This window comes from Thunnus thynnus, chromosome 24 (genome assembly GCF_963924715.1).
Source record: "Thunnus thynnus chromosome 24, fThuThy2.1, whole genome shotgun sequence".
Classification (NCBI taxonomy): domain Eukaryota; kingdom Metazoa; phylum Chordata; class Actinopteri; order Scombriformes; family Scombridae; genus Thunnus; species Thunnus thynnus.
In genome coordinates this window covers 13,656,605-13,670,025 of record NC_089540.1, presented here as the reverse complement: position 1 = coordinate 13,670,025, position 13,421 = coordinate 13,656,605, and the positions used below count along the sequence as shown (strand labels likewise).

The window sequence follows — 13,421 nt, the reverse complement described above, 5'->3', positions numbered from 1 at the left end:
CTTGTTTCCCTCTTCCTCTCTTACTGTATTTCTTGTTCTCATTACAACATATTGTTCTGTATCATTCTTTCCCTCTCCCTATTTCTCCTTCTTTTCATCTTCCCTCACTGTTTCTTCTCATCTCCTCCTTCAAGTCTTTTGTTTATTTTCTTCACCTTGTTCTTCTCCTTCTTTCTCCTGTTCTTCCACTGCTTCTTCTCCATATTTGTCTTCTCCTCCTCTTCCTCTTCCTCTTCTTTACTCTCGATATGACTCTTTCCCAGAAGACAGTTTCAGTTTTGCTTCCGTGATCCGGCTTTTGCTTAATAGGTTATGTCAGATTGTAATTCAATAACATCATCATCGTTACCAGATGGAGTCCCCCCCCCCCACCCCCCCACCTCCCTCCCTCTGTCTCTCCCCCACCCTTCGCATATGTGTGTGTGTGTGTGTTAATGGATGTGTGTATATGTTCTCTCCAGGGATCTACGAGGTCCTGCAAGAGTGTGGAGATAAGGCGAAAGCAGTCACGGTAAGACACATTGTTGTCATCGTCAGCACATGTACACACTTATTTAATCAGAACAAAAATAGCAGTAGATGCAGACTAAATTAAGAATAGATTAAATGATCATTTATTTTCCCTCTGACACAAGCATCTTGGTAGTTTAACCAGTTTAACCATCTAAGAATCGTCTTTGTTTGGCTTCCTTTGATTCCTCAACAAACTCTTTGAAGTGTTGCCTTCAGGAAGGCAAGAAAGCAAGACTCCTAGGATTACAAAATGATTGCTGAACAAAAAAATTAAATAAATCCTGCTCCTTTTCATAAGTAGTCAGTCCTATAAATCCACTATAATCCCAGACTCCTTTTTTATGATATCTCTATTTTATGATGAACATCAAATAACGATTGTTTGTGCTGGATATACGGCCTTTTTGTCTCGGAATGTAAATTCTCATTCCACGCTCTGTCTGTTATTCTTCAAGCGTGGCTGTTTCTCATGCGGAGCTTTACTGTATGCTCACCAGCCAATAGAGCTGATCGCTGTTTGGCCAGCGAAATAGATTGCATAATATCAGCAGAGGTCATGTCAACAGTCAGCGAAGGATTGTAAACCTTTTCCTTTCCAAGGAATATAAGAGTGAGCTGCGGGAGTTTACATTTGATCGGGTAGATGTTTGTGATGAACTTTAGAATGTTAGTCCCAGAGAGAAATCGGAGACGTGAAGAAATGTTCTCACAGCAAATGTAAAAAAAAAAAAAAAAAAATCAGAATAAGTCTTGTAAAACTTTGAAAATTGGAATATGTCATCAAAATTAAACAAACTTGATGAGCCTGCCTCCACAGTTGTTGTTCTAACACTGTATTGATCCCAGTAAGGATTGATTCAGTGATTCAGTCAATGTTTTTTTGGACATTGAATAAGCATATTAGCTTTTAACTACTGTTTTAGGAGCATTTAAACAACAATATTTCAGTGTTTTGTTAGGACCTGCTACATATTGCTATGTATAATCATTTAAATGCATTTTAAAGAGCAGCAGCTGTATGTACTGTAACCTGCAGTACCAGTCAAAAGTTTGGACACACTGTTTCTCTCAAGGGAATGGGAAGGTGTGTCCAAACTGGTACTTGGTACTGGTTCTTTCACTTTTACTGTAGATGTCTAAAACCCTTTTCAAAGATCATCAAATCAATCCCTACTTGGACAAGTCAGACCATAATTATTGCTGAATATAAACATATTTTCACTTCACTTGCCCCTTTTTTTCCCCCAAAAGGTCAAATTGTCGGTCAGCTGAATAACAGCTTGCAGATCATGAACAGTTACTTTTCCTAAGACTAAGAAACAAAACAAATGAACACAGTTGTGATACAATAAACTGCAAATTAGATGCTACAGCTTTTGCAATGAATCCACAAGTGCTGGCAACTCTGCACAAAAGAACACTTCATTATTTCACTAATTTGGAATGATTTACAGCTATGGGATAGAAAAACTCTCTCTCTTGTTTTCACTGAATTGCTGTTAATATCATGCACATTTTGCAACAGAGTAAAACTAAAAAATGGCCCTCATTCGAAAAGAATGAAATAGATGAATAGAGGCAGATTTTTTTTTTTTTTAAAACACGTAAAAGATAGCTTGAATAGACACATATTTTGTGAGCACACCCTTTCCTTTGCAATCAGGACCTCTTATCTTGTTCAAGGAGAGCAAGGCAGATGTTCGCCAACACAAAGCTTGAACATAAACTGTGTGGTTGAGAGATGTTCAGTTTGATTTGATTGCTTCTCCAGGAGTCAGAGTGTGGTTCAGGCCATGGAGGAGAGCTATGAGGTGGACCTGGTCTACATCACAGAGAGGATCATCTCCGTCTCTTTCCCCGCCGCCGCCGAGGAGCGCAGCTACACCACCAACCTCAAGGAGGTGGCGGCGATGCTGCGGTCCAAACACGGCGAACACTATCTGGTGAGAAAGCCCCTCCCCCCCCTCCCATGTGAATCCAGGACACACAGTAGAAGAACATGCACTTTTTGTCCTTTGATGATCTTGATCTTGTGTATTTCAGAAATCTAATCTTTGTTCTTTGTCTGATTTCAGGTGCTCAACCTGAGCGAGATGAGGAATGACTTAGCAAAGTTAAACCCCAAGGTACAAACACTTCAGAGGCTTGAATATAAATTTATCACATGTACTCATATCTGAGAGGAGATCTTCCTTTAACTTTTCCTTCTTCTGGTCCTGATAATCCTCCTCAGGTTCTGGAGTTTGGCTGGCCAGACCACCACGCACCACCGCTGGACAAAATCTGCAGCATGTGCAAAGCCATCGACACGTGGCTCAACGGAGATCCACGAAATGTTGTGGTACTACACAACAAGGTAAAGAAGGGATGGCTGGAACACAACTGACTGTGAAAGAAAAAGCATCTCTGCTTATTGACGAATATCGTCTTTCCTACGCCCGGTTAGAGGCTGCCGACCCCCTAATAGCAATATAAATCCTTGAAGTTATTCTAGTAACTCTCATAGTTATATGATCCATTTCCTCTTCTTCAAACATACATCATTTGCACGTTGTCCACAAACATAAGATTAATAGATCATTATTCTTTATTGTTTATTTATAACGTAGCAGAAACCTAGAAAAAAACAGCTCAGGAATTTTAACTTTCTTCTTTGTTTTGGTACAGATTTGTTGCTTTTCAGAGTCTGACTGCTCAGTCTAAAGAGGCAGAGTGATATTAATGTTGCAATTATGTCAAATTATGTTTTTCATGCTTCGAACTTTCAGGCTTTCTAATATAATTCATGCAGTTTGCTGACCAGTCCATCACTTCTACAAATTCCTCTATTTATGACAAAGAAAACCTTTTATCTTTTTTTAAATCATTCCTGTGTCAAATAAACTTTTTATTATCCATCTTTAAACTTTAAAGTACATTACAGTTGTCTTTCTCTTTGCTTCTGTTTTACAGGGGAACCGAGGTCGAACAGGGGTGGTGGTGGCTGCCTACATGCACTACAGCAACATATCCGCAAGGTATCCAGCATGTTAACACATCAGTAAACACATCTTATGACTTCTTGAAATCCGGTGTTACATAACTGTCGGTGGTATTGAATTGAATTCTCAGCTGTCAGTAGTGGAAAAGCAGCATTTAAGTACTTTGATCCCTCAGTCACCTCAAAACTCATCCTTGCAAGGTTTCGTAAGGACAGGAGCGCCAATCCATCACAGTTAGGCCTCTAGGTCTGGGACTTGAACAGCCTTGAAAATTAAACACCGATGTGATTATTATGGCAAAACAATCCGTTCTGGCCGGCTTATTTTTCTGGCTCTCTGAGAAGCAGCGCTCCGAAAATGTCATCATTCTTTAATGCAACCAGATGTTAATAGGTGAGACTGAGCCAGGAGGATTTAAAGCTGCTTTGTAAATGATGAAGGCCAGGGGGATATTTCTGAATCTCAAAGTCAGGAACAATCTGCAGGTTGAGGTTTTCCAAAAATAAAAGCACTTATTGTTGATACTCATGCACTCCGCTGTGACAAAATAACAACAATGCTCGTCTAATTTTTGCATCCTGCAGTGCTGACCAAGCGTTGGACAGGTTTGCCATGAGGCGCTTCTACGAGGACAAAGCACTTCCTGTGGGTCAACCGTCCCAAAAAAGGTCAGTTATTACCTCACTTCCTGTTTTCAAATGCCTGTTTTATGAGTCTGACCTGTGCTTCAGGGCAGATGAAAACTTAGTTAAGGATTCGTAGGGTTTGTTGTGTCTATCCCATTTTAGAGGAAATTCTTCCCTTTTTTTCTCTGTTCAGTTTATCTGCAATTTAGTTTTAATTGGGATAATTGTGAGAAAATGTTATGGCACAGAGTGCAGTGATCTATCTTGTCTGTCTGAGAGATTCCACTGGTGTCTCTTGGGAGGCTGTGGGGCTTGGTGGCAGTTCATTCCTGTCTTCTGAGCATATCAGCACATATTTTCCTCTGATTCTTGTCCGCTTTTAGCACTCTGTGTTTTGAGATAATGTCCTTTCCATGAATAGAGAGCAAAACAGGGGAGTAAATTCCAAACCAGAGTGGGTCAAACCAATCAAGAGTGGTTTCGAAGTATTTGAACAATTTTTCGTTTTGAATACACTCACTCTTGGGGACTGTCTTCCGAGACATCCTCCAAGTCATAAATCTGTTTCGACCATATTATTAGCTTCCTCCCGCATTATTAGACAGTCAGAGTTAACTGCTTAAAGGCTTGACCCCCTCATCATCTCTTTTCTTCACCTGCGGAGAGAGGAATCTTGATCTGAGTGCTTCTTGGAAAGGATGAGCAGGAAAAGGTTACGGGGAATAAACGACGAAACAGAAGAAACACCAGGGGGACTTAACACCACTTCATTTCAGCTAGTGAATTAGGCAGCCAGCCATTCTCTAACAGGTCTATAGGCTTGCCCTCTGCCCCGCTGCTATTTCCTGCTTCGGATATAATTATCTCTGCCCCTGGAGTCTGCCAGTATTATGGTGTGGAATGTGTGACATTAACATCAGGAGTAGGAGATGAGCTCAGTCTGCTGCTGCCATAAAAGCTCGTAAAAGTTTGGAATAAAGGTGATACGTGTATCGCTTTAGTGTCATTAAATTATTACCATGTTGGTTCCGAAACAGTTAACAAACTGAACCCTTGCTGAGAGGATTGGCTGCCCCTTTTCTGACACTGGGTGAGATCAGGAGGAATTGATTTATGGCACAAAACATGATGAGGAGTTTCTTGTTATGAGTGAGACTCTATTAACATGTTTCTGTGTGCTTTTTGTAGTCGCTCACAACAAAATCTGAATGGAAATTCCAGGAATAATGATAACAAAATGCCTGGCATACATTTCCTCCTTTGCAGCTTGCGATTTTTTTTTGTCACACGTCAAAGTTAATATAGTGTCAGATTTTGGTGTGACTGCACACTCGGAGCCAGACAATCCTAGACCGAGCTGTTTTGCTTCTTGTGGCTTCTTTAAGGTTGCATGTCTGGGTGATTTCCACCAAAGTATTGAAAAAAAACAGTTTTTTATGATGTGAAAAAGCTGTTATTTCAACAAAAGGAGGATGTGAGAATGTGTGATGGACGGGTTTTGTTTGAATCAGTGACTTACTGCTTTAAGGACATGTGTTCTTATTGTTTTCTGACAGTGCAGATGCATTATCAAAGTATTGTTTCCATCTGCAATTCCACTGAGGAGAGATCAATTGGAAGTGTCTCACAACGTCTATTGAAGTTAGCAACAGAGAAAGACTTGAAAATGAGGATAGGTGATAGGAAAGAGTCCCCCGGAGTCTGGTGGTGATGGTGGTGAAGTAAAGCCAGCAGGAGGATGATAGAAACTCTGCTGAATTTCTCACAACAACCTGGAGGTCACGGTGGTGACGGGGAGGAGGTGGGTTGCACAGCAGGAGGTCTGATAGGCAGAATTGCAATGATATTTAAAGAACAGCATCCAGAGACTGTTTGGCTCGAGGAACATGAGCAGAAAGATCATTGGTCAGATGTGATGGTGATGTCAGATTTATGACTGTAAGGACTTTGATGGCGTGGGAAAGCAGAAGAGAAGAAGATTAGAGCTGAAAAAATAGCAGAAATTCATCCACAGAGGACTAAAGGAAAAAACATGGGGGACAAAATGTCTGTTTTGGGATTTTTTTTCACCAAAGCTTCATCACAATAAATTCATCCACTACATCAGAGAGCCCAAATATTTAAAAAAAGACAGATGACAACACCACAGTATGTGGGAACAAAGAGAACTACTCATGAAAGTTGGGTAAATCCTAAACAAAATACCACTGGAGTTTCAAAAGGGTTGTACCTCTGATTACTAGTTTTGCAATTTGTTTGCAAAGGACAAGTTGCAACATTCTCTCTGTGACAGGTTTTTTATTTCCAGCAGCCTGAAATAGAGGGTACAATCATCTCTGCTGTATTCAATTAACATGCATACAGTATGTACCGTTTCAAAGGCTACACGCAACACTTGTAATACACGGCAATATTTTGATGAAAGACAGAACATAATTACTACAGAAATCACACTACACACACGTAATGTAGCTACAAGCCACTTCCTCCTCTCGGCGCTGCTTCCGTGGAGTCCCAGCTCCGTCTAATTGAATTTCAGAGAGGCTAAACCATCTGGCCACTGACAGCAGAGCAAGGGGGGTGTCTGCATGTGGCGACCCTGTGGTCAAGGTCACGTTTGGTACTATCATCATTATCATCATTAACAACCAGACCACACTAACTCAACAGACCCCCAACTGGCCTCTGTACACACCAATTCACTCTGACATTTCCCCGCAGTGGATAAAGTCTGTTTTATAGTCAGAGTGGAATTCAGCTCTGGCTGGGCCATCGGAGCTGATGGGTGGTAATGGTGAACCACACAGGATGAGGGTTTGTTTAGTGAGGATTCGGTCTGTAATCTAGCCAGAAGGTCCTGATATGCTAAGAGGTATCACAGTCCCTGAGTCTCAACATGTATCAATCTCATTGCCAAGGAATTTTGGTGATGATATTCGCAATCTCCAGACACTAGTTCCCTGATTCTTTTGGAGATCCCACAACTTTTAATCCGGTGCTGCCATCAGGTCAAAAGTTTGTTCCATGGAAAGGTATCTCTAAATTCACAGTGGATGTTTGTTACTGCTGTACCAACAGCCAAAAAAATGGATGCTTGTACAGATCTAATAAAGAAGTACAATGGCCAGTTGGCTATGAAATTTACTGAGCAAGCTTTGTGTCTAAATGCACAAGGCACACTCAGGCCAAAATATCATTTTTGTACCCAAGATAAATCTTGATTTATTTGGCATTTATTTGGCAGTGACGTGACGTGATTTCCTGCGCAAATGATGCTGCCAAGAGGATCAAAGCTTGATTTTAATGACCAGGTTTTGCTTCAGTAATACTAGCAGGACAGATTTAACTTCTTATCTCCTTTACTTGTAAAGGTCCAAGAACAACAAAATAACAGTTTTTATGTGCATAGTAATAAATATTTCAGTAACATCGCAGGTCATTCACAGAACATATTAAAAATGATTTTTAGGGGCATATTTTTCATTTGGTAGATTAGTTAAAGCAGCTATAATCATTATTGTATGTAATAATGTATGAAATGACAATGTGTAATGTCAGAGGTGTCGCTCGTAGTGACGAACCTACAGAGAATTATCAGAGACTCTGCAACTCCCCTCAGCTTTACGGATCAAGCTTTATAGCGAGTTTAAGCTCATTGTTTAGCTGTCTGGGTGCAACATTACTGTCCTGGCTCACTCTCAGCACTCTTATAGTGTCATTTTCGGCCACAGCAGGCAGCTGTTTTCAGAGAAAAAGCTCTAAAAAGCCACTGTACATTACCTGCTCAGCACCAAACGGCTAACAGATACAGTTAGCGACTATCTGGTGAACACAGTGGAGCATTTAGCAGCTAAAGAACCAGATATTTCCCTCGGGAGTTGGTTGAGAGCAAAAACAGAGCTCAAAGAGAGTGAATATTGGACTTAGATTCATCAGATGGACAGCAACACGACTCCAAATGGATGATAATGTTGCTCTGTAACTGCTGGATGTGTTAAAAAACCAACTGTTTGCTAACAAGTTCAACATATCAATTTAACAGGTGATAATATGTCATGCTGTGTTCACAGCTTGTTTCCATTGCCACCAAGTGTGGCCAGAAAAATCTGTTAATGCAAATTCAAAAGAAGGATGGCACGAGACAGAAAGATTTTCTTTTGTTTCATATTATATTACTGTGGAATGGGGACAGAGCTTGGACTATTCTTGAGATTCAAAAACTGTTTTCCTACACGTAGGATGAGGGCTGCACTCAGTTCTGCCTCTCTTTTATCTGCAGGTATGTGCGATACTTCAACGGCCTCTTGTCCGGTCACATAAAAATCAACAACAAGCCTCTGTTCCTGCATCACGTCATCATGCACGGCATACCGAACTTTGAGTCCAAAGGAGGTGAGTATCTGCCTCTGCCAAATATGGAGAAAGAACTCTGTTTTTGCTGGTTCTCTTTAAAAAAAAAAAAAAAAAAAAAAGTTAAGTCAATTCCCTTGTTTATTTCCCTTCAAAGGCTGCCGTCCTTTCCTGAAGATCTACCAGGCAATGCAACCAGTCTATACGTCAGGAATATAGTATGGAAACTTTTATTCCAGTTCAGTGTGGTTTTGCATGTTTGTGGGGGTAAAGCTGACCCTATTTTGAATCCAGTTATTGAATTTGAAGATGTTATTATTGTGTTCACCACAGCAACGTGCAAGGAGACAGCAACACCAGTATCTGCATCACCATCGAACCCGGCCTGCTTCTAAAGGGAGACATCTTGGTAAGATTTCAAGGAGAATATTGGTTGAATTTTCTTTCTATCCTGTCAGTCTGGATTTTTTTACTGTATTTTATTCTTTCTGCCTTCAGAACAATAAATTCCCTCCTTTCTTCTTTTTTTCTCTGTTGCAGAAATACTATAAAGTTTCAAGTTTTTATTGCTTGTACTTTAGAAATCGCAGCTTATTCCACATCAAGCCCAGGAATCTAAATCGACGGTCCACTAATGTATTGATCTTTTCTTGCTCATCGCAGCTGAAGTGTTACCACAAGAGATACAGAAACCCCACCAGAGACGTGATGTTCAGGGTGCAGTTCCACACCTGCGCCATCCACGACCTCGGAGTGGTTTTCGGGAAGAATGAGCTGGACGAGACCTTCAAAGGTAACTGCTCTCCCGGTGGGTGTGTTTTCACAGTATATCGTATGTGTCTGTATTGCTGTGACAGTGATTTGTATTATGTCATAAGTAAAAGCAGAGTCAAGGCTAAGATGTTGAGTTTAAGTGAGAGTCAAGTCCAGAAAATGAATAATTTGGGCAAAATGGTCTAAAAGTCTAATTAAGACGTTATGTCTAGACTCAATTTTGGACTCAATAGTTGTGGCCTTGCTGTGTGTTGGCATGTGTGTGTACACATTCCTGTGAGTGTGTGTATACCAGACCTGGGTCAAGTGTGTGTTTTAACCTACTTGGAGTAACAGTGGAATTTTTTGTGGGATTATTTGTTTCCAGCATCAAAACAATCTTGCGTCCTGCTGCAAGAGGACTCTGTTCCACACAGTTTTATTGTAAATGGGGTCCTCTGGTGGCGAAGGCAGCTCAGCATTCACTTACAGTAATGTAAAAGGGAAGGGGAGAAAAATGGAAAGAGCAGCTAATTATGATAGAGAAGAACCTTGAAGTATCCAAAATAATGATAACACACACTGAAAAAGCAGAGTGGGTGCACTGCAAATTATATTTTTACACTGCTTTTTGTGTTTTTTAAAATTCAGTTTTGTATTTAATACTCAAAATGAGCCTTAAGTTTACTAAATTGGAATGAAAATCTTGGTTTTGGAATTTGCTGCAATGCTTCGAGCAGGTTTAAACACATCATCTTTGACGCACACATTGTGCTTGTGTGCATTTGTGTCTATTGTTTTACAAAAAAAAAAAGAGATCATTTTTTATGTTGTGTGTCTCTGTACAGATGAGAGATTCCCAGAGTATGGGAAGGTGGAGTTTGTTTTCTCATATGGACCAGAAAAAATCAGAGGTAATCCATTTATCCTAACTGAAAAGGGGAAAATGGTCTTTATAATATTAAAAAAAAAACAATTTTTTATAACTCAACAACATACTTTATCAGATCTGATGTATGTGTCGGCCATTATGGCTGATTTTCTGTGAATGTCAACCTTCATTTTTTTTCTCAATTCATGCAATCAGTGCTAAATCCCAAATTTGTGTTTGGAATGACACTTTCTATGCACTCCCCCCGTTTGATGTGTTACCCATCATGCCATGTGTTTCTCAGGCTTGGGCCACCTGGAGAACGGGCCGAGCGTCTCTGTGGACTACAACACCCAGGACCCACTGATCCGATGGGACTCGTACGAGAACTTCCCCCACCGCTGTGAGGACACTGTGGACGATGAACATGGTATGTCCACTCAAACACACACAGTGACACACACACACACACACACACACAGTTTGATGGATAGGTTGTCTCCACTCATCCGTGGTTACTAATACAGACCTCCAGACTCACATGCTGTGTCGTCTGGTGTTGCTGCTTAAGGAAACCCAGTCTGTGAGAAAAGATGTGCATCTCACTCTGTTTTGATTGTAGCTTATAATGTGCAAGAAAGGGACTCCAGATGACCCTTAAGATACATATATACTGATATATATATATATATCAGTATGGTTGAAACATTGTCCTATTAGCCATATTTTAATTACATTGAAAGATAATACTGGCTGTAAACTACACTGTACATGTTGAAGGAATATTGACTTAATAATAATGACACAACAGTGGAGTTTAAAGGACTAGTTTGACATTTTGGGAACTTCATACAGTTTATTTGCTTTCTCGCTGAGAGTTTGGTGGGAAGATCGATACCACATTTACAGCTTTACATGTTATATGTTGTTTGTTTACCAGAAGTTTTGTGCAGGCTTGTGTTTTGTCCAGGCACAGTGACCTCCTGGCGTCTTGTCATCACCATGAGATGCTAAGCTAAGCCAACAACAGCTGGCAGTAGCCCTAAATTTGTTGTGGTCTTTTCATGGGATTTGTTGATAATAACAAACAAGTATAAATCCTGTAACAACATCCATATTCCTGAAAGTGAATTCTGAAACAAACAAAAAAAAAAGATCCTCAAATACACAAATACAAGTTAAATTTTCTATGATTCAGATAAAAAAAATGCAACATTTGTTTTGCTAATTCACATTGAACCAATATCCAAAAGTCAGACCCCATAAATCAAAATTTCCTTCGTCACCAAAGATCAAGATCACTGGCTTTGATCCACTCTGCATTCCACAGCAGAGAAGACACTTCAACCACCTTTCAGCCCGGCTTCTCTGAGCTGCAGAACCCCTCTCACACACACACCCCCACCACACACACACCCCCAGCCTGTCAATTAGGCCTTTAAATAGCTGCTGCAGAAATAGGGGGGCGTCAGTCACCCTGCTACTGGCTGCCCCCTCCCCAGGGGGGGGTTGTAACCTGAAACACCACCAACCCCAAGTCCAACAAGCGCCCAAACCCACGTCCATCCACTGATTGCTTTTGCTTCTGTGCCAGGAGTTCAGGAGTTTGAAATTTGGACAGCGTGTGTAACGTACTCCTTCTTTCCTATTGTGATTTGATCAGAGCATTAAATGAACACCAGATACCCAAAATACAAAATGTAGCTTTCATCTTCTCTTTGTTGAATCTGATTACTGGCCAAACTTGGACAATATAACATTATGCTGAGACATTTCCACAACAGAAGAGTTTTTCAAATATCCTAAAACATCAGAATTACATTTTTAGGTGCTAACGTATAGAATAAGTAAGTGTAAAGAATAAAGGCTTCTTTTGCACAAAAGAGAGAAATCCATTGCAGAAGCTACAGAAAGCCCATTTTTTTCCACTGACAGCAACATCACAAAGTCAAGTTTATTTGTATAGTGATACCACAGTGTTACAATGGGTTTACAGGCTCACAACAACAAATACTTGTATGATGAGACACAAGACTCTTGGCATTTTAGTAATTTGAGAAAACAGCCTACAGCGTTTCTCTTTCCATCCCTATTCTTACTTTCCTTATGTTCAGCTATTCTTATAATAATATTCCTCAATACTTGTGGTTGTTTGGCCAGTTTGCGAATGAGAAAAATGATGAAAAATCGAATCAAAAAGAAAAGCAGACAAACCAGTTTGAATTTAAGCGGATAAACAAAAAAAGCAGTGTATTTCTGGAATACACTGAATATCACAAGATGATAATATCATAAAATATCCAGTCTCAGGGTTGTTAAGAGACACTTAGGATAACTGATAGCCTCACAGAGTCCCTTGGACCCTCTCAGTGATGATGACAGTCATGATTACTGCTGTTAATCTGAGAAACCTGCACAAACAGGAGGACGCACTCACCCCCTCAGTTGAGTCAGGAGTTGGCAGCCATTGTGCTACTGCATCCACTTTATATATATGAGATTTTCTTTATGGCTTCGCAAGACCTATTTAATTCTTATGAACTTCCCCCAGAGAACCGTTGTGGTAATTGCTGTGTTGCAAGAAGGTCAGTGGGAATTGCCAGGATTGCAAGTTTGATCCTGATTGAATGGGCGGCAGTGTTCACAGCACTCAGCCACTCAGCCTCTCAGCCAGTTTATTCATTTCTCTAATTGCAGCGTTCGGTCTTACACTTGGACGTGAGAATCAGCGTCTGCTTTTACAAGGACAAAGAATAAAGCAGGTCTTGCTTTTTTTTTTCAGGAAACTGTTTTAAAAACTTCTACGATCACTGAAGGTCTGTTTTGGTGTCATTAGGGGAGGAAAGAAATGTACTGTGAGAATGTTAATTAAGTGTAAAATACACATTTGAGCTGGAAAACCCAGGTGACCACACACAGATCCTTACATGACAGAATAGACTATTTTTACACGCCGCAGTACAGTGAACACTAATCACTCATCAGGTGCCATTTGAAGAATCCAGACTTGTTTATTTGTCCGGGTGTTAAACGAATATTTCATCCTCGGGCGTTGATGTCTGAATGCATCTGGGGCTCGCCTTAAGTCCTCCTGACGCCATTTTTAACAGCGACCTTGGAAATCCAGTTGAAAGGGCTCAGCGAAAGATAGGTGTCTTAAAAGGGTCTGCCGGATTAGGAAGCTTAGATGTGTGTATTTCATACTGATGCACGCACTCGTTGGGGAACGTGAGGAGAGGCGTCTTTAGCTTCCTTTAACAGCAGGTATTTGTGATGAGTGTTGCACTTAAGCAGCTGTTGGCGTAGCGGCGTGGAGCACGTGCTCAT

At 40.6% G+C, this 13,421-nt stretch overlaps 1 protein-coding gene across 9 annotated transcripts in view; it reads left to right on the top strand.

The window, feature by feature from the left end:
• Positions 1-13,421, top strand: part of tns1a (tensin 1a) — a 98,775-nt gene that overhangs the window by 57,103 nt on the left and 28,251 nt on the right. For all 9 annotated transcript variants that reach the window (XM_067583600.1, XM_067583597.1, XM_067583598.1 and 6 more), the window contains 12 exons: positions 462-511; positions 2,285-2,456; positions 2,589-2,639; positions 2,747-2,869; positions 3,466-3,530; positions 4,079-4,162; positions 8,400-8,512; positions 8,628-8,688; positions 8,804-8,879; positions 9,134-9,263; positions 10,072-10,137; positions 10,399-10,524. In XM_067583600.1, coding sequence (XP_067439701.1) covers positions 462-511; positions 2,285-2,456; positions 2,589-2,639; positions 2,747-2,869; positions 3,466-3,530; positions 4,079-4,162; positions 8,400-8,512; positions 8,628-8,688; positions 8,804-8,879; positions 9,134-9,263; positions 10,072-10,137; positions 10,399-10,524 — 1,117 coding nt within the window. The remainder of the gene's footprint in view (positions 1-461; positions 512-2,284; positions 2,457-2,588; positions 2,640-2,746; positions 2,870-3,465; positions 3,531-4,078; positions 4,163-8,399; positions 8,513-8,627; positions 8,689-8,803; positions 8,880-9,133; positions 9,264-10,071; positions 10,138-10,398; positions 10,525-13,421) is intronic.